We start from the raw sequence: 21581 nt of genomic DNA on the forward strand, positions 1-21581 counted from the left end.
AGACCCCTTTTATGAACTGTAACCAATTATAAACCAAACCAGTGAAGTCAAGCTCCAGGAAGACAGCAAGTAATTAGACACAGCAGAAGCCCTTTTCTTCTCTTGCGAGGTGATAGAAAGTGAGAAGGGTTTTAAATGCAGACCGAGGCCCAATTCTTCTATTATCCTGGTGTCGTGCTGTTGTATCTCTGCAGATGTCAAACCAACGCATCAAAATGGAGAAGGGAGCCCTTCAACTTGCACCCCAGCAGTAGCAACTATGGTGCGTGCAGTGGCGTAAATGAGAGTGCGGCTTAATAGCTAGTCTTTCCTTTCTCATTTCTCCCCTGGAAAATCACAATTAAAAGAAGATAAAGAGAAGTCGCGTAATTTAATAGTGTCTGCACCGCAAGCCCACAAACAGCAATTCCAGTCTGGAACATAAGGCTGGGACTTATTGGGAGGCAGTGAAGGGAGAGAAGTGGGGATCTGCTGAGGAGAATGCTTGCTACAATAAGAAAAGTAATCGCAGTTTGTTGCTAAAACCAGTCATCGCCGAGACCTATATTAGCATTTACAGATATACGGACTCAAGATGTGCTGTGATGACCCCATACCTTTTGCCTCTATATTCCTGGCTTTGATTCTGCCCTGGGAGGTGGCCTCCGCTCAAGTTTTTCATCTTTCTTTTACTCCATTTCTTGTAACTGGTGGGTGAGATTGCAGTTTTTTTCGCACAGTGACATGGTGAGAACCATTTGATCCTTTCAGTGTAATGGTCTGTCTGACAGGTTGCTTTTCACATGAAAATGGTGTATGGGTGGGAAGCAAGTTTATGTCAGATCATACTGCTCTACTGCCCAGGGTTCAGGATTGCCATAGTTCACTGAAAGACCACCTGGGAACGTGTAGAGATGTAGGCTGGGCTCTGGTGTACACAGCATTTATTAAAATAAGCCTGTACATCTCCTGGTCTTGTACGGGAGTTCTGGGAATCTTAAATTACTAGCTCTCTTGATGCTTTCTGTACTGTGTGTAGCTATTTTTTTTCCAATATCAGGATATTTGGGTAAATCTGCACTTGCGATTTCTTTGCCAAGCTTTGGCCCTATGGACTCTGCAATGGATGATTAGATTTTAGGAGTGCCAAAATCTGGAAACAGTTCATTTGGAAAATTGCTTAACAGATTGCAAATGGTGAATAAATTATTGCACAGGGGAACCTTTCAGAAGGAACTTGAAACTCCTGTGGTGGTAAATTTCTGACTAAAGAAATATAGAATATACAGGCTCATGCTCATGAAAACCAAATCCTTTCTTGGAAGCCATGTGAAAGAACTGGGACTTTCCCTCTCTTCTTCTTTTTATTTATTTGTTGTTATTTTATTTCAATATAACACAAATTCTCTTTCACAATTACTACAGCACAGTAAAGATGTGGTTTATCACACCTAACTTTTCCAGCAATTACTGGATTTGTTTAGATGCTCTTATGTTTTCTGACTGTGTCTCATTGAAGCAGTTTTTTTCCAGGAATAAGCTTTTGTAAAATCTGGATTTAAAGTGGCTGCAAGGAAATGATTTTGTCATGGCCTCTAAACAACAAAGGATGTGGTGACAATATATTTTATACTTGTGAATTCAGCTGAATCTGTAGGGCATATTTTGATGGTGTGTTTGTTGTTTCATAGAAAGATCAGTCTGCAGTGGTCACAGCTCTTAGCACTTACTGTTTGTTATTATAAAACTTGTCATTAAGCTGGGATATGAGCTGTAGACTTCTGGGAATGTTCCTCAACTGATTTATTTACGTTGTTGTTCTTATCCCCAGGTTCTCACTCTTGATTTCTTATTTTTTTTTCTTTTTTTCCTTTGTACTCAGCCTTCTCTGTTCGTTTCTCTCAGAAATGTGTGTGGGAGGTGGTGCAGTGCCACAGCAGATTATCAGAAGATCTATGGTTCTACAACACATGAGGTCAAATCCAAAACCCAGTAGATATCCTGATTAACTGAACCCCGTGCCCTTGCTCCGGGGCTCTTTACAGACTCTAGAAGGAGGAAATTTGCTTCCAAGCCGTAGAGGAGAGCTTGGCAGTACATGGCAATGCATTTCAGCCCCATACAGTCACAGGTGGGACTGGCTGTATTCCTAATGCTGCATTTCTCTGTGATGGTAGATGCCTTGGAGACTTGTGTTCTGGGAAGCACAATGCAGATGTGTCCTTCATTTAAGCTGTCTTGATCCTTCCTTACAATTGCTTTGTATATAGGGCTAAAAGGGAAGATTTGGCTTAGTAGCTAGGGTGGGTAAATCTTAAAATGCGTAGAGATTCAATTCAGTTTTAATTACCATTTAGAAGCTACCTTCATTGTCTAAATCTCATCTGATTTTATAAAGACTTTTGATGATATTGTCAGTATTTTCTTGGTTCAGTTTTCCTCAGAATTATTTCCTTTTGATATTGATTTTCTTTAAAGTACCAGAGGAGCAGCCTACTTGAATATCATCTTAGTGGTAATGCACAAGCCAGTTTCTAGGCATTGTGTGGGTTTGGGACTAGCATCTGCACCGGAACTTTTACTCAGAAAAATACTCTGAGAATGATTTTTCTTGATTTGGAAATAAGTTGAGATTTCACTCTGAGATGAAATGCAAAAGGAAAACGCTGCCCTGCAGTAACCAGTGACCAGTTCAATGCAGGTTCAAGTCCTGGGTCAGTTTTATGCAAAAAAATATGGCAGTCTCCCATGTGTGAGCATAATGCTATGTTTTTTAAGGTGTTGGCCATCCTGAGGTCTGTCTTGGTTGGGCAAGAATTCTGTCTTGGCTCTAAGATTTTTTTCCTAAGAAATGTCATATTGAAATGGTCAGGTTTCCTTTCAAAAGCTTTAGCTTCAATGAATGAAAATCTTCAAGTGAAAATTACCTTTTTCTCGAATTTTCTCACTTGCTCTAGTCCAGAAGTGTTTGCTGGCTGTGTGGTAGTTGTGAATTCACATTGTGTCAGAAACACAACTTATCAATATGCTAACACCATATGTTGCATTTGATTCATAGGACACACAAGTGAAAAGGTGAAATCTACATGCTTTGAGGCAATTTAATAGAGAATAGAACTCAGGTATGTTTTTTCCTGATTTGGACAGAAGCCTAGGAGGATATATAAAATACAAGAAAATCGATACAGTGATCCTCTAAGGAAAGGAGGTTGTCTTCAATGCTAATGGCATTACAGTTCTTACCCCGGTGCACTCACTGCCTGTGGTTCATAGCAGAGAGTTTGATAGCGGTTTCCTGCTGCAGGTTGGGAACTGCCTCTTAAATTGGGTGGATAGGAAAGGCATGATTAAAGCTCTCACTTAGAAATTTTACATAAAGCTCGCACCTGTCTCTCCATGCCTTCAGATGATTCAAGGACCAAGTGTAAATCTGAACTGAAGAGTCAGTGAGAAGCGAACCATGCTGCGTTGCTCACCCCCGAAATCCTCAAACCGGCCTTTCATTTCTGTTGAAATCTGTCACTGAAAGCAGTGCCTAATAAGCAGCACTCGGGCGGGCTCTGTGCTAGTGTGCTGCAGCCCTCTGAAGGCCTGATCCCGCCGGGAGACAAAAGGAGGTGCAATCTGAGTGCTCGTGTCACAACGCGCCCCCCCCCGTGCTGCTGCTCCAGGCATGAGTTAGGATCTATTTTTATTTTTTTTTTTAATGAATACAGCCTGCTGACGAGTTGGGGCTTGTTTCATTGTTGTTTTGTTTTCTCCTGGTTGTTGTTGCTATTACTGTAAGCAGGGGTTAGTGCTCATCAGTGATGAGAATGCTCACTTGTGGAAATGTGTGTTTTTTCACCCTTGGTTTTGAATTGCTCTTTTATTTTAGAGGAAATAAGGCTGGGATTTAAGTTAGAAGCGAGTACGGCAGCCAGGTTTTGATAACAGTTAGAATGGACAAATATAGTTTGTTTGTTTGTAAGTTTGACAGAAAATGTCATTTCAGTCATTCAAATGGTATGGTGAAAATAGCCTAAAATCGATATTTTTGGCTAGACTTTATTTATTTATTTATTAAAGCTGGAGTAAATGCTGATTTATTCAACAGCTTGGTGGTTGAAGCATTCGATTAAAATTTCTGTTCCGGGAGGAACATACCTAGGTCAGGCTCGAAGCTTAGCCAAACTGGCTGTGAATTACCTGGCAGCTGAACTACAACTTTTTGCATGGCTATGTTATCAACACCCAGTTCTGCAGCATTTCTTGAGTTGGTAACCGTGTTTCTTCTAGCAATACAGCACTTGTATTCTGGGCTGTCTGCTCTAGTCCTTGCCATTGCCTCCTCCGTCATTAACAAGTGCATCCTACAAACTGATTCCTTCCACCTTCATCACATGACACCACTGGCTTCAGGTAGAACCAATATCACGTCTACCCAGATTTGATCCTGCAGTACAGCATGATCTTGTGTACCTGGATTAACTACAGTGGTTGGCACCACAGTTGCTAAGGCATGCAAGATGTGCAACAAGCGATGCCGCCCTGCTTTATTTATTTATTCAGTTTAGAGCTTCTTTTCAGCTTTGTATAGGCATACTAATGTCAAGGATTCCCCTGAGAAATGAGGACTAGAAGTGAAGAGGATCATTAAATTCTGACCCAGCTGTGTTTCTTTGAGGAAAAAATGAGAAAATAATGGATTTTTGTGTTGGATTTCAAAACACCTTGTCATTTGAGACAAATACAATAGTCCTTTTGCTCTGTGCTTGCAGTCTCTTCTGGCACACCAGAATTCCCACTTCTTTCTCTCCTTTCCCCCACCTGATTGAGCGACCTTCACAGCAGAGTTTGTCAGTTGTGGCAACCTTAGCATCTCTTCAAAATCTTAATATAGCTAGCTGAAAGGATCTGACCATGATACAGCAGCTCTGAGGGAGCACAGGTATTGTGGCCTTGGAGTTAAAGGACCAAATACTGGTTTCAGACCTGAATTCCTTCTTGGTGAAGAATATCACCTCAGATATTGAGGTGCAGATACCACCTCAGCTGAGCAATGGTATCAAGAGACTTGAGTAGCACTTGAAACATCTGGGTTCTGAGCCCCATTGGGCTCAGCTTGAACGGAAAATAAAAGTAGGCAGCTCAAATTGGCCGTGCTTCTTGTATGGGAGGCCTGGGAGCCACAACCTCTTTGCATCCGCAAAGGTTTTCTCCTTCAGAAACGTTTCTCACTTCTTTGTTATAAGCATGGCAATTTACTTTGTTGAGATGGTTTTGTTTAGATGTGTTATTTTTACTGGTAGTTTCTAATTATGGTATTTTGGGCTCACCAAAAAATGCACTCACCATCATTAGCGGCTGCTTCTTATGTTATTTGTTTCACGTTTGGGGGTAGCAACCAGATTGTGAAATAATGATCTACCTTGTGTATTTCAGAAACATACCCCTCGCAATATGCATTTCAATGATTATCGTCACAGTTGGCTATGTGTTAACAAACGTGGCTTATTTCACTACAATCAGTGCTGGGGAATTGCTGCTTTCAAAAGCTGTAGCAGTGGTAAGTTAGAGAAGAGAAATTCAAAGTTATATATCCCTGCTGTATCCCAATTATGTTTGTTGATATATTTTTATTTCCAAGGGAAGGAAGGAAAAAAAAAGAAATAGGGAGGGAGGGTGAGGACGATGAGGGACATTTCCAGTCATGTATGGCTCCTCTTTTACACAACAAATTAGCAACCAGGTAAACTTTGTCTGATTTTTGATTCCATTGATTTGATTTGTATTTAAGGCCATAGCATTTGTAATGAAATGTTAAACCATATTTGTTTAATTGATATAACAAAGTCCATAGGACTTAAATTTTATAGCTAAGTACATACTTGAAAAATTCTTTTCTAAATCAAGGGCTCAGCTCCTGGTAAACAGAAAATACAGATACTTGTGAAAGTGTGAGGTCTAAGCTATTTTTTGTAGCAGGAAACAGTAGCGCTGTCTCTGTACAATGTGTGTCCCAGGTGCTTAGGAAGGGGGGTGCTGTCAATACTGGAGTTCATTTGGGAAGGAGTTACAAGGCCACCTGAATTGCAAATGCTGTTGTGATTGGTCTTGCTGAATTGCTGTAATGACACTGATTTTTGTATATACAATATCTGACTTGCAGCAAGGAAATAAAAAATTTCCATTTACCTTTCCAGTAGTGACACTGCCTGTGACTTTTTCAATTGGCGTGCCATTTAAAAATGACCAATTCTGTAGCTCTTGGGAGTTTTAGGAGCAAAACACTTTGCAAATCTTCAGAAAATTGTGCATATCTCTTGTGGTGCCCTCAAACAATGAAGTGTGACTGGATGGAATATAGTCTTGGGTGGCATCAGTTAAGTAAAATGAAGGCTACAGAAGAAAATATAAGGTATGCAGATCAGATTTTGGTCTGTTCAGACTGGGTCTTCGTTTTGGAGGCATAATGATCTGAAATGACATTAATAAAAGACTAGTTCTACCTCAATAGCTTTGCCTCAACTGGAGGCCTACCAGATACAGTCAGAAGTAAGAGTGAGAGACCTTATCGGCACTAGTCCTGGTGCCACAAAAGGAAAGGTAACAAATGCACAGCACAAGTTTCAATGAGGGATGCAGAAAAGGCTATAAATAAAAGTTACAGTACTTATTAATAAATTTGTTAATGAAGTGAAATTGCTCTCATGTTTTACGAGGGAAAAATCACTGTATGTTTCTCTCTCCTCTAACAGACCTTTGCTGAACGATTAATGGGAAACTTTTCTTTAGCTGTACCAGTATTTGTTGCTCTCTCCTGCTTTGGATCTATGAATGGTGGCATTTTTGCAGTCTCCAGGTGAGCATATGCTGGTATTACTGAGGGGTGAAAGGCATGGGATATACATTGAAAGTAAGGAAGCAAGGGAAAGGGAGAAAAGGACTCACTCCTTTAGCAGGAAATCAAAAATGACTGATATTTATCAGGTATGGGATTTTTTTTTCTTCTCACTTTATTCCTATTGAGTTTAGTATCTTTGTTAAAAACCCTTTGAACGGTTTGGAAATGGATCCCTCTGAGTGTAGCACTTAATTAATGGCTGCTTTGTTTCATGTGAAGGAGGTAAGTTGGAGGGAAAATATTAACTACTTCTAAAGACTGATCATAGTGTAAGGTAAGAGGGGGGACACATCCGGAGATGACTTTGATTTCTGCATATGGGCTTCTCCTGCTACTCTTTGCATTCAGAATACCTCAAACAAGCCTAAGAAGTGCTGCTGTGTTGTGTGACTTTCAGGAGCTGCTTTGCCTAGTCACAGTAATGAGCACATTTAAAGTCTGTCCACATTTATTTCCCACCAGGATGTTCTTCGTTGCATCCCGCGAGGGTCACCTTCCGGAAATTCTCTCCATGATTCATGTCCGCAAGCACACTCCTCTGCCAGCTGTCATTGTTTTGGTAAATCATACAAACAAATGTTCCTGCACAAGAATTCATATTACAGGCTCGCTCTGGAGGATTCGAACAGAATTTGGGCACTGCTTGAGTCTCATTTATTAATGTATATGCAGGCGTTGGGCAGGGCAGAGGACAGTAAAGAGAGGAAAGAGATTTGGGAGTTGTTCTTATTCTATCATCTCCTCACTATCTTGTCGGTAGCACTTCACTGCTTATCATTGCAACCTAATTCATGTCTTATTGCCCTTTATTTCTAAGAACCTGCTAGTGATGAGCTAGCTTGCCTTTCAGAGAAACAAATTCCACTTATAGAAATAAACAAACAAAAAAGGGCTTCATTTAACTGGAAGTGCAGCTAAACACTGGCATCTGGGAGCACCCTAAAGGCTCATTATACCACCTAACAGTGAAAAATGCAAACAATTATGCACTAGGATAATGGGAGGGGAACCCTCAGCAGTGCAGTGTAGTGGTGATTAAAAAATGAGAGAGCGTGTGCCTGGGCAACAGTCTGTGAATCGTCTGAGGAAAAGCACCAGCATTATAGTTGAAATCCTATTACTGACTCCTAACATAGAGGCAGAGCTAAATGTTGGTCATGTCTTTGCATTGCAGGCTAATTTGTATAGTAAAATGTTAGGACAAAATGTCAAAATACAGACCTCACACCAGTTTGCATAGTGCTAGTAGATTTCCACTTAACTTGCAGACTTCATAACTGTGGGTGTTCAGCCCGTCTATTGGGACCAATGACTGTAATGTATCTGGACAGACCTCTGCATCGGGGAGACTTCTAACCACAGTAGAAGATGTGTGTGCATATATGAATGTACACTAATAAGATCAGTTGCTTGTACTGGAATTTAAATAATCTTTTATTTTTTTTGCTAGAGATGCCTGTGAGCTCACTTGTGAAGTGCCAGCTGAAGTGTTGAATTTTATATGTGCCCATACAACTGTAGCATCCAAGTTTTGAAAATTAGACAACGTATTTATTGTGAAAAGTTTTAATAGAATTCACTTTAACATTTACTTTGCATTTTATTTCTTTGGACTGAAGTATTTGTAACTTTTGGGTAAATGCACTGACTTTTCTGTGAAATGAAATGTACTAAATATATATGTATATATTTTTTTTTTTTTCTGAAAAATGTCTTCTGCTCTTGCATCTAGTCACCAGTGCATTGATTTCCTTTTAAAAAAGTCATATTCTCATATGAAGATGGCTTTCCTTCAGAGATTTTTATTTTTTTCTTTCCTCAGTGCAAGTAGAGTAGTAGTGGGATATATTCTGCATCAGTAGTCCACATTTTAGAATTTTCTGATTTTATTTCTCCTGCCAAGGTCTCTACACACTGTTCAAAAGGAAAAAGATCTTGAGGAGAAACTGAGAAAATGAGCATGTTCGGTGTTTGAGGCTTGCTAAAAATAAATAAATAAAAATTAGGAATTGAGAAATTTGCTTATTACATATTTCCTGATATTCGACAGATGTGTGTGTAACAACTCCAAGAAACCAGGCAGTCTTGTTGTAACCCTATTTTGTTTCTTTTATCCTTTTGGCCTTCACTGGCCATGGCTCTTTGTTGCATTATCATTCTTATAACTGAGATTTAAAACCTGTGGGCGCTGAGTCTGTATAGAAGAATTCTTGCCCAGTGTAATTCAGTGGTAAAATTTCCTTTGACCTTTACAGAGAAGGAGCTTGCTCAATATCTGTGTGTAAAGAACCAAGCTCTTTCTAAGTCATTAGAGGTTGGAAGCCGGAGACCCATATTTGAAGTATTGATCCTTCTGGTTCAAATCCATACAGCCTTCATTGCTTAAAAAAGATAAATAAAATTAAAAAAGGAAAGAAAAAGAGCCTGTGACTCCAGATAATTCATACAACTTAGTTTTCTTTATGTAAGGATTTAGCCCATCATAATAGGGCAGCTGCAGGTGATTTCACCTGTTGCCTCATTGTAAACCTGGAGACGCTGGCACTGCTAGGACCTCCTGTTTTCTGAACAATAGCACTATAGGGAATTTGATGGGTGCCTTCATCCCCAGATGCAAGGCTGTGTCATTGCAGGCATAGGTTGTCTCATATGGAAACTGTGGACTACCCTGCATGGTTGTCCCAAGCTACAAATATTCTGTTTTTGTCCAGAGATTACACTGAAGCAGGTCCGTGTAGCCCATACTAATCATCTAAGCCACCCTCTATGCGTAAATTTTGAGTTCCTTACAGAGACCTTGTATCTCAGGACAGCTGTTTAATGAGGAAATGCATTTCTTCTACTGTTGTCTCTCCTTGCTGTTCAGTAGCCTCCTGAGTGACAGCTAAACGCTTCTCTGCTTAGAAATGTTTGCATTTCTGATGTGCGGTAAGTCTGCACCCTGCAAGCCTAACAGGCATGCTGCAGATACGAGATGGTGTCAGTGTGGTGCACCCAGCTGGCACATGGTGTGTAGCTAACCTCTACCACCTCCTCTTTGCTGAGTTCACCCATTGCAGACTGTGGGAATATAAGGTTTTTTCCTCTTCCACAAGACACCTTGAATCCTGGTAGTATGAAACTGCCTTCGTATGACTTGATGCAACCAAAATTTAGCTGCTTTTGTCATTTACATCAATGATGAGAGAGCAGCAGTGTGCTGGGCAGGTCCCATGAGAACGAGGCACAGGGTGCACAAGTGTTTTGGTGACGCAGCGGGCTCTGTGCCTGTGCATTTGCCTGGGTCACAGAGGACAGATATGTATTGATCACATGTGGTCAGCCAAGACACATACATATTGATCAAACGTGGTCTTAGGGGACAGTTAAGTATTGATCACACATCTGATTGCATGAGAATGGGAGTCTCAAAGTCTGTGGCCCTCATGTGTCTCCGGCTAAGGCTGTGTTGCTCTTCCCCATGGAAAGATTTGGCATCACTGCTGTAAAATAATCAAGATCAATCCATTAAAAGCCTCTTACGCTCTGAATTTCTTTTGCAGCACCCTCTCACAATGATAATGTTATTCAACGGGGATCTCTACAGCCTCCTGAATTTCCTCAGTTTTGCCAGGTGGCTTTTTATTGGACTGGTAGTTGCTGGGTTGATTTATCTCAGATATAAACGTCCTGATATGCCTCGTCCTTTCAAGGTAACCTCTGCTCTCTGCTGTTTTACATGAATTCTTTTCCCTCGTATCTCAAGTGTAGTCAGACAGCAAAGGAGCGTTTTCTGATGTAAAAAGCTAACCTCTTTTGAGAAAAACAAGAATTAATAGAAAATAGTATTTTATATTGAAGAGTCCCCTTGTGTTTTCTTGCAAGTTTTCCGGTGCTACCCTGGCCGAGTTCTCTTTGGAAAGACAATTCTTGCGAATTCCCTGGTGGCTGTGGGGAAGCAACTGAGGTTGCTGTGCAGAAACGAAGGTGTTTGCTCAGTTTTACCTGTCTGTCGTGTTGAGGCAGTGTGAGGCAAGCTAAGGTCTTTATACTCTGCCAAGCTGTGTGAAAATACATCTAGTCCTGTGTAGTCACACGAGCTTCAAACCGCAAATATTGGGTATGTGCCAACCTGACTTTCAGCTAGTCCTCAATTTAATCTTTATTTTGATAAAGGCTTGAATAATTTTGCCGACAGAATTCAAGACAGATATAAACATATAATATAAACATTTATTTCATTTTCTATCCAATATAGAATATTCCATTGTGATGTACAAATAAGTTAGTAGTTGGTCTATTGTGATATATGGGACCCACAGTTGAGTTGCAGACACAGTTACTGTGAAACCAGAAAGAAAATGATAGTAGTCTGGCATGTTGAACAATAGCTGCTTCGGCCTTGGTTCTGCCAATGATCTTGTTTCTTGTAAGCAGCATCTTACAAAGTAAGTTGTCCCATTGTGTGTATGGAAAGGTAATGTCTATCGTGAAAAGAAAATGGAGGATTCCAGCCCTTTTGATGTATTTCCAAGAAGCCTATTTTATGAAGAACTAAGACAGTGCACTGTTGCATTCTTGTAGGCATATCAGCAAATAAGGTCAACAGCACAACCCGTTTTGCTTTGATTAAAAAAAAATGCTTTGACAGTGCACAACAGGAGCAGTAGTGTTTCAAGGCATGAAAAGAAGAGAATAATCTCCAGGGAATTCTCCAGTTCTCCATTACACCAAACATCTCACTAGCTACACATATAGGCATTTACCTCAGAGAGGTGCTAACATAGTGATTGCAGTGGCATTCTTGAAAATTGAGAGAATTAATTTGATATTGTTATTTTTTGGTACTTTCAACAGTGACACTGATAATGCTATCAGTCATACTGTCAGAAAGTGCTTTTTCAGTAGCTATCAGTTGCATAATGCTATCAAATATCTTTATCACCAGTCAAATGGGTGTTTAATTTGCTCTCTTCCTGCCAGATTTTGATTTTTACCTTAGGAAGAAAATCAATACATTCTTAATAGTTTTAAAAGGGGACTTGAGCTCCTTGTTGTGTTTCAAAATGTTTTCTAATAGGTAATTATCAAAGAGGAAATCTTTACTGCAGTTGGTGCTGCTTACTTATCTACTGGAGGATTAGAGAAAGGACTTTTGCAAAGTAACATATTTACAGCCCTTACATTTTAAAGGATGTAAGACACTGTAGTGTTTTAGTGTGTAATTAAAAGACTTCTGTGGTGCTTACTCCATAGTACTCAGCTTAGTTTGGTTCCTGCAGTCACTGGCATTTTGTGTGCCTGTTCTGGATACCTGTATTTCTCCAGGGCTACCCTGTACTGCTGGGTTGTATCCAGTTTGCATTTCATGGAACACTGAATGCTATTGTCATTCAGCAGCAAGGTCAATGCAAAGTAATGGTTCTTCGTGTGGTTGTATTTCAGGTGCCTCTATTTATTCCAGCATTGTTTTCCTTCACCTGCCTCTTCATGGTTGCACTGTCACTTTACTCTGACCCAGTCAATACAGGGATTGGATTTGCAATAACCCTGACTGGAGTTCCTGCCTACTACCTCTTTATTGTGTGGGACAAGAAGCCAAAGTGGTTCAGAAAGCTCCTAGGTAAGTCACTGTGGGGCTCCCCTCCTCCATCCTGACTGTGGGAATTTCTCAGGGCTCCCGGTGTTGTGAAATCCTTTTCATCGATCCCCCCGGCTGCTCTGCTCGGGGCATGACAACGCAAGTTTCTTTTTGGTGCATGCTATAGCGCTGGTCTGCCAGTTAAAATCAGTGTCAGCTAACTAAACAGAGATGTTTGCAGCAAGCCTATTCTTCAGCTAAAAAGATTTGACTTCAAATACCTGGATGCCTCTCCCCTCGATCCCTTCTTCGCTCCCACCCCGTCTGATTCCTTTTAAATCACTGGTCTCCTTCCCCTCTGTAACACTCAAGAAAGTATTTCACTCCTAAGAGAACTGGTTTGGAAATTTAAGTGTCACTATTGTGATGAGAGAATAGGATGGACAGAATGGGCCCTGGTGGTACCACATGTGTGTAGACCACTGAGGAATATGTAGAATGGGACAGGCTTGGTCATGTTTGATGGGGATGTACTGTCCTTAGCGATGACTTCCAACAAACCGACGGCAAAATATATCATACGTGATGCACCTCTGTAGAAATCATTTCAGTGCTTTGTGAAAAACAACTTCCAAGTGATTTGGCTGTGGTATTTCACACCTGGAATACATCGAGAATCATTTTTATGCCATTTCTCAAAGTTTATAAAAGCATTTGTGAAAGTTCTGATGTGTTGGAGGAGGGTTACTTGGAGCATTCCAATTAGAAAGAAAGCATTGTAGTTTATTATAGCACCCCCATTCTTCTTTTCTTTTTTTGTTACTCAACATGCTAAGAGGTTACCAAAATGCAGGTAGTTTTTAAATAATGTAATAACAGAGGCAAAATATTTGAGGAGTAGCAAATAGTCTGTTAAACAAAACTGAAAGAAAATCTCTGCTGCAAAACAAAAATTCAACCCCTGAAAATTTTCAACTGAAAATAGCTTATTACGTATATATACTAAGTGTATATGCTGTTATATAGTATAGGTTCTGAATTGAAAACGTGTATTGTCTTTTGTGCTGCAGTATTAGGGGATGATTTAAAATGAGATGCTCACAATAAAAGAATATCTGAATATTTATGAATATATTATATGCTAACCTATTATATGTGTTTATATATATATATAAATATAAGGTATATGTATTTATATCCTGCTTGTTGTAAGATCTGTGAGTTTCTCTGTCAATTCATGCTGGGAAGTCCGTAGACAATAGGGCAGAACATTTTTACAGAAAAAGATGTTAGTTTAAGGCTAGGAAATTCTAGTCTATTTATTTTTATATCCATAAAGTTGTAAATTGCATGAAATATCCTGGGAATGGGTAGAAATTTCCAGTGCAAATGAAAAGAGACATGTCAAAAAGACATTCTATTAAATTATTGTTATTTATCTGTTTGTAATTTCTCAGACAAATTGACATTTAGGGTCTAGGAAATTCTCCTTATCAAACCCAGGAGATTTTTAGCATTTTCTGTGGTGTCTCAGAGGTTTTGGAACACAGTTACTTGAGTCTGTGGCCACAGGATGCCAGTGTTGAACCACATTACTTAGGTGAGAGGAAAAATGTTCTCTTTAAGGTAGACTGGGTATATGTGAAGCTCATTCTGTCAGCTGTGACAACGAAGGTAAATCTAGCTTTTCAGATAGCACAAAATTTTCCTCCTGGAAAGAAGGCCTGGTGCCTGTGTAATGTGCATGGACACAGAGTGCTGGCTCACGGGGGAAGGCAGCAGATGCCTGTCGGTGGGTGAAACAGCTTGTTCGCTCTGCAATTATTATTCCCAAAATAACAACAGTAATGACAGAAAAGTGATGTTGACAGTTTTGGGGTGGAGTGGAGATTTACTTGATAAATAAAAAAATATATATTTTTTTACTCAGAGTAAGCAATAAACATTCTACGTGGGTCATTATTAAACTGACATTATATCTGGAGAGTTAAGGGTGCTCTGCTGTATAGTCTGAGAGCATTTTCCAAAGGCACTGAATGAGGCTGAATTCACTTAAGGTACCTCTGTGAGATCCGGGAAGGAAAAGTCATGGGGCAGCTGCAAGCCTGTTATTCCAGCCTTGAAACAACATGCATTAGATGAGTTTAGGCATGGAAGAGTAATTCCAGACATGGTGTGAACAGACAACATGAAAAAATGGCATTGTAATTTAGCAAAGGTAGATTTTTGCCAGACTGACTGGGTAACTTTCTTTGTGAAGAATTTTTCTAGACAGATTGAAAATGCGATAGATCCAAAGTACTTAGACTTCAGCAGAGCATTTTTTGTAGTGCTGCAGGGGAGGAGGTCAGAGCAGGTTAGTCTGAAGGCATCATCCTGCCAGCTAGGCTATGCCCAGGCTGCCCGTGGCATGGTTCCCTCTCTGCCCATTTGCAGAGTCGCCTTGTCAGGGTGCACCTGACTTGTTCAGCTACCCCAGCACGATTTGGAACACGGTTCAAAACCACATGGGTACAGATCAGCCCTGCTAAGACTTGTCTGGGTATGAATGACAGGTTTTGTAAGGATCAGAGGAGCTGGATGTTGAACAGCTGGAAGGAGCGGTGGGCTCAAAGACCCAACCAGAAGATAAGTACACTCATGAAAGGGGTTTCAGGCTAGTTGCAGTATTAGAGCTCCCCAGGAAATCCTCTCCAAGGCTGAACATCTTTGTTCTTTGGATAAGCACATTTTGACTGTCCTTAATGGTATTTACATTGCCCATTCTCCTTAACAAATTACTATATTGAACAAAAGATTACTTCACAGTTTGTGAGGTTAATAGGGTCTGGGTGGTATTTTGCAGTGAGAATAACATTTTGTTCTTTTCCAAAGGAATTTTGCTGTAGTGCCAAATGTGCTGGGACAAATCATTTTCAGCTAGTGCAGGCTTCATTTGACCTCTGCTTGCTTGCTTTTTGTAGAACTAATGTGAAAATGAAACAAGTCAAGTCCAGCAAACCCTTCAAGGCAGATGAGTGTGTAAAAGGGTGGGGCACCAGCACCAGGACTCTTCCATTTGGACTTCTCAGTTGAAAACCTAGCCTTAGATTCATGGTTTAAAAATCTTTATTTCTTTACAGTGGATTGAATTTGGGAGAATTTGGAATTGAATTTTATTCTTTGTTGAGTTTGTGATGTTGCGATCCACAGAAAGTTTTCCCAGCATTATGCTGCCACAGATTTTATGTGCAGTCTTATATGTGTGCAGTAAATTACTGCTTTCTTTCCCAAGCTTTATGTGGTGCTTATAGAGCTACCGGATCAGGTTTTTTCTTTTGTAAAGGTCGTCCCCTGGGCCTTATTTACAGTGAATTCTACTCTTGAAAATTAGGGTTGAAAGTAGAAACAAATGGTGTCTTTACTCTCATGATATGTTAAGTTGACTCATTACAAACGGGAAGGTGCTCCTCAAAGCACACAATATAGAGGTACTGACTGACAACAGATAGAAATGTTTTTTTTGGAAAAAAGTACTCCTTACACTGTCTTATCCTGTGTATACCGCAACCAGAAAAAAACAGCCAAACAAGCAAGCCAGCCCCCCAAACTTGTCTGATTGCTGTTCTGTTTGCTTTGCTCATGTTTCATCGCAGTGCAGAGCAGAACTACCGCGTGGAGATGGGAGAGTGGCAGCTGCCTCCTGCTGTGGCGAGGGCAAGGTCTTGCTGCAGGGGGCTCGGCCCTGTTAGTTGGACAGGATATTAAAATCGCAGCCGGCTCCTGAGATGCCCAGGCTCTCCCTCTGCTGCTGTGCCCTTTTTCCAAGAACTGTTATACCGTAGCTCAGCTTGACAGAAAATTTCTTTTTCTTCTTATTCCTTTGCTCGTCTTCAAACCTGGGAGGGGTGGGACAGCCGGGCGAGCCCCTGCTTGCTTTCTGCTGCTGACTTTCCTCCTGCCCTTCACCCCAGCTCTGCTCAGCCCAGATCTGAAGTCCCCGCTGTGGGCAGGGGAGGGAGATGGGAGGAAAATACAGTCCCTGTTGACTCTCAGCTTCTCTGACCCCATCAGTTTGTAGTCTAAGGGCAGCCCGGCTTTGCACTGAACTGGTGACCTCCAGAGAGACGAGCAGGAGATGGTAGAGGCTGTTAGACAGGAGAGTAGGGAAGTAGTTCTGGTTCATGTCTTCTGAGAGTTGCACTGTTTTACCTTCTTCACTCTGTGCTAGTGTAGATGCTGACATGTAGTGCTAGACAAGGAAAACCATAACTTTCTCTTACAATAATTCCTGCTATGAAGAAAGGCTGAGAGAGACGGGAATGTTCAGCCTGAGGAAGAGAAGGCTCTGGGGTGACCTTATGGCAGCTTTTCAATACTTAAAGGGGGTTTATAAAATGGATGGAGAACAACTTTTTGCTTGGGCAGATAATGATAGGAAAAGGGGGAATGGTTTTATAACAAAAGAGGGGATAATTAGATTAGATATTAGGAGGAAATTCTTCACTCAGAGGGTGGTGAGGTGCTGGAACAGGTTGCCCAGAGATGCTGTGGATGCCCCATCCCTGGAGGTGTTCAAGGTAAGGCTGGATGAGGCCCTGAGCAACCTGGTCCAGTGATTGGCATCCCTGCCAAGGGTTGGAACTAGGTGGGCTTTAAGGTCCCTTCCAATCCAAACCGTTCTGTGATTCTATGAAAATAGGTTACTTAGAAGAAAAAAAAAAAGTGACAAGCAAAAGGAGAGGTAAAAGAATGCTCTTTTACTATTCAGTATGTAAATTAACTGTGCCATTTATGAATTGGTTCTCTAAAAAGAAAACCATCAAAAACACAAGGTGGAAATATATGTCCAAAGTGACAGAGAGCATAAAGTTGCTTCCTATGTGTGACAGCCTTAGACCTGTGAAGCATTGTAATCATTTTCTCTCTCTTTTTTTTTTTTTTTCTTAGGCAGATTTTGGCACAGCAGAATTGGCTTGTTCGAAGCCTTTCGGAGTTGTATTTCAACATTATGACTTTGTTAAAACTAAGCAGTTGTGGAGAGTAGTCGTGCTTTAAGATGTTTTTAAAATACATGCATACGTTTATTGAACAAGTTTATACTTTTATACCCTTCCACTATTACTGTATATACATATCCTTGGATCAGAGGCAAAGAAAACATAGTTAAAAAGACAAAAAATTGTCAGACATTTAAATGATACATGCACCAGATATATATAACTTGTGAACAGTATGTGGAAGCAGGTTGTGTATCAGCTAAGATAATTTTCCTGGCTGCTTCTCCCCTTCTCCTGCCACCCCAAAATCTCCCATGTGTATGTTTTTATCTTTGCAGATAATGTAACTGAAACATTGCAAATCCTCTTGGAAGTCGTCCCGTCAGAGGAGGACCAGAAATCATGATCTTAATCTACCTGAAAATGCAGCTTTTGGCTTGGTGTTTCATTTCAACCTGAGGAAGAGGGTAGGGAGATTTCTTCCCCTTCCTAATGTTCTGCAAACTGGAGGAACAAGTCACAGCTGAGATGGATACTGAGCGAGTCAGTTACCAGCACTGTATTTTATGACGTTGCAATTTTTTTTTATATGGTCAGTTTATATGTAGAGAGCAAGAACTTATGCTATGAGGGAACCCATCTCTTTCCTATTTCTTTTGTTAGTGTCATATTTTAACAAAACATAGGTTCTTCAAACTAAGATTTTTTTGCATTGCCACTGAAAATATGTTTAAGCATTGTTTTAGTAACAGTCAGGTGTACTGTGAAGAATGTATCCTACTTGCTGTCCCAAGGAACCTACCTCTCACCCGGAAAGGTTGAGATAAAGCTGCTGAGTATCACTTAACAATGTTCTTCCAGTCACTCTGTCTGACCCTATTTTACTTTTGTCATGCTGGGAGCACCAGCACATTGAGGCAGAAATACAGTGGTTTCTACTGCCTTTGTGGTGGCAAGTTCAAGGTTACTTCATTCCAGAGTTGTTATAACATAGCATAAAAGAGCATCTTCTGAGGATTAGTATTTCTACCAGTGAGACTGACACATTTTAGCCTGGAGGCAGTAATTTCATACATGTTAAAGTTTCTACCAGTCTGGAAATTATGACTATTTTTACCGATGTTTCTTTGTGTACATATGTATAGGAAATACAGCAACTGAGTAATCACCTTCAAATCGGTCAGGTATTTGAATGCGACCTCCATTGCTGTATGAATATTTTCTATCTGGAAGTATATGGACCTGCAGTTATCAGTCAGGCACACACAATTTTAAACTTTTATATGATTGTTTGTGGGCAGCAGATGAATAATGGTCACTGGTTTTATAATCAGTGGGAATTTTGTATAGACACAGCACTAAATGCAATACTGTTTTACAAATAAGGTATAAGGCAAGCTACAACAGATTCGTTGATTTGAGTAGGGTACACACCTAATCTGTGGGTTTTTTATTCAAGCACACTCCAATTAACTGGGCTTTGAAGAACCAAGGCACAGGTGCTCTGACATCTTTCTGGTTTTATCTCAGCTGAAACAGAGAAAAGCTATCAAAACTGATAAAATCAAACTAAATTGAAATTTCACCTGCAGAATGATGTTTGAGCTGAGAGTTGGCTCAAATGTGAGCTGAAGTTTTACCCTTTTTTAGAAGTAGTTTTAGATAAGGATTTTTTTAACGCTTAGAAATTCAGTTTTATGTTAATCAAAGACTACTCAACCTTAAGACTAAGGTTTGTTATCACTATGTTAAGAATATAATGCTTAAATATTGAATGCACTACTTTTTGAGCTGTTTGCTATTAGCAAGTCATATGTTTCATGAAAACATTTATGAAACTGAGCAGCATTAGACTTCCTAAATTGGGAGGAAAGCACAACTAATAGCCAGACCACTACAGTAAAGGGAGACTGTGTGTTGTATATATGTTGTATATTTACAGAACATCTACCATTTTAAGGGTGTACAGTAAAATATCTTAAAATTCTTAAATGTTTTTCTTTCTTGTATTCCTATGGTGGAATTTCCTAGAAGCAGGGAAATGGGAATAATCGATTATTTGGAAGAGTGGTAATTTAAGACTTTGCAAACTATTTTTACTTTAAATATGTTCTGTTTATGGTAACTTAAAGTGTTATTTGAAACTTCTCTTAGGCAAATGTTTCGAGCTAGATTTTTCTGTTGACAGTGCATGTATTTAATTAGTATTTACACGTGGGTCAGAAGCGTGCTTCTGAGGCCATCTCCTGCCAATCCAAGTTCCCCATGCTTTGGCCTGTGTCATCGTGGAGCACCTCCAGCACACAAACTGCATTTCTCTCTGATGAAACAAATGGCATGACGCCTTCCAGGAGCATGCCTAACGCGCTCCTCACTACCCGATGTGGAACGCGTGGGATCTCACCAGAGTGAAACCTCCTCAACACTGATGCTCTGAACAGCAGGTCTTCAGCACCACCTGGTCGATTCCACCTATTCACTCCTATTGTGCCATATTACTTGAAAATTTAGACATAGCCAGTGTTAACATGTAGAAATAAATGGGCTCTGTAAGTATAACTGAATGTTACTTTTATTTTTCTTTGTTTTTTTAGCCATCATGGGCTTTAAAGTTTAGAAATGTTTCTGAAGTCTGACTGTATTTTACTAAGTTTGTGTTCATGTAAGGGGTTAATTTGTCCCAAGGGAGGTCCTATGACTCATTGATTGTGAAGTTGTATATTTTAGGAAAAAACAAAACAAAACAAAACTGCAAAATAAAAAACTAATTTTTTGAAAACACACATGGATTCTAATTTGTTTCAGTTTCTTTAGCACATACAATCACAATACAAAATGTTCTAATCAGATTTCCATTGTGTTATAAAAGTCAGTATTAAGGACTTTTATTACTTCTGGAAGCAATGCACATCATCACAAAAGGAGTGAAAATAGGTAACAAATGTTTTTTAAAAGCATTGAGTTATTTTTTAAGGCTTTTCAAAGTATTGTCTTCACTGTCATAAAGGAAATTATTCTAGAATAATGGATAAATTTTATATATTTTTTCTTATTGGGGCTTGAGGTGATGATACCAATGAGGCTGCTTCTGTGAAGAATTTTAATGATCCTTAAATATGTTTTTTTTTTTGTTTGTTTGCTTTTCTTGCCCATCACATGTCTTTTAATCAACTGGACTCTGTCAGTCCATTGATTTCCTTGTTTTCAGGTGGGTGCTGCTGTTTTTCTGTGAACTTACTGGTCTTCTGGACTATAGGCAGAAATCTCACCAAATACAGTAGAAATGAACACTTTGAGAGCAGCAAATATGTACGGGGTTTAGTACAACATCTCTGAGAGACACAGGTCAGCATCTGAAGCCTCAGGAGATGCTGACCTATCTGTATATCCCCTGAGCTGGACTGCTGTGTGTTCAGACGGGTGGCATGGCCATGTCAGAGGGACATGTTCTGACTTCGGAAGCCCTCTCCCAGCTCCGTGAGGGCACAGCATGGCCCACCTTTCCTATGGTGCCATGTGCTTCAGAGATATGGTGACCGTCCCCTGCTGGCCCAGGGGGCTGCCTTGTCTTCTGAGAGGCTATCGGACAGGGGCCTGATGCTCCCCTCTTCCTTCCACCGTGGGTTGTGCATGTTGCATGAAATACTTCCAGAAGCGCCTGCTAGAGTTTTATGCAGGTGTTATGCCCTTTTTGCATGGTTGTACTCCAACAGTGTTGGTACAAGACAGAAGACCCTGGGGTCTGTGACATGACTGGCCGCTGCCAAGTCCTTCAGGCCCCGAGCACAGCACTTTTATAACTGGTGCAGGGCTGGAAGGCAGTGAGACCCAGCTAGGCCTGGTGGAGAGCACTGCATCCTTTAGCTACAATAGAAGCTGCTAGGACAGTGTGATGAGAACAGAAATGAGAAAATGTTGCAGTTAACTGAGAAGATCAGAGAGTTTAAATATAGTTTGGGCTACATTGATCTTCTTAAAATCACTTTCAGCATGGATTAATTTAGTCCATTGTTGTTATTACAGGACAGCAACTATACATGTTGAAAACACTGCAATATGCATATATACACCTTTTGTGTGTGTGTGTGTGAAAACATTCAATATTTTTTAAAAATATTAAAACCTCTTTTTATAAACTCAACAAACATCTAGTATCTCTTAGGATTGTGTGTACACA

The 21581-nt window shown here is 40.2% G+C and overlaps 1 protein-coding gene across 1 annotated transcript in view; it reads left to right on the forward strand.

Moving 5' to 3' along the window:
- SLC7A11 (solute carrier family 7 member 11) overlaps nucleotides 1-20184 on the forward strand; it is a 61993-nt gene extending 41809 nt beyond the window's left edge. The window contains exons 7-12 of the mRNA XM_040555892.1: nucleotides 5404-5527; nucleotides 6720-6823; nucleotides 7328-7424; nucleotides 10408-10557; nucleotides 12290-12467; nucleotides 17743-20184. Of these exons, the coding sequence (XP_040411826.1) occupies nucleotides 5404-5527; nucleotides 6720-6823; nucleotides 7328-7424; nucleotides 10408-10557; nucleotides 12290-12467; nucleotides 17743-17810 (721 nt within the window). The 3' untranslated portion in view covers nucleotides 17811-20184. The remainder of the gene's footprint in view (nucleotides 1-5403; nucleotides 5528-6719; nucleotides 6824-7327; nucleotides 7425-10407; nucleotides 10558-12289; nucleotides 12468-17742) is intronic.
- Nucleotides 20185-21581: the final 1397 nt, after the last annotated feature.

The sequence above is a fragment of the Cygnus olor genome, chromosome 4 (genome assembly GCF_009769625.2).
Source record: "Cygnus olor isolate bCygOlo1 chromosome 4, bCygOlo1.pri.v2, whole genome shotgun sequence".
Taxonomy (NCBI): domain Eukaryota; kingdom Metazoa; phylum Chordata; class Aves; order Anseriformes; family Anatidae; genus Cygnus; species Cygnus olor.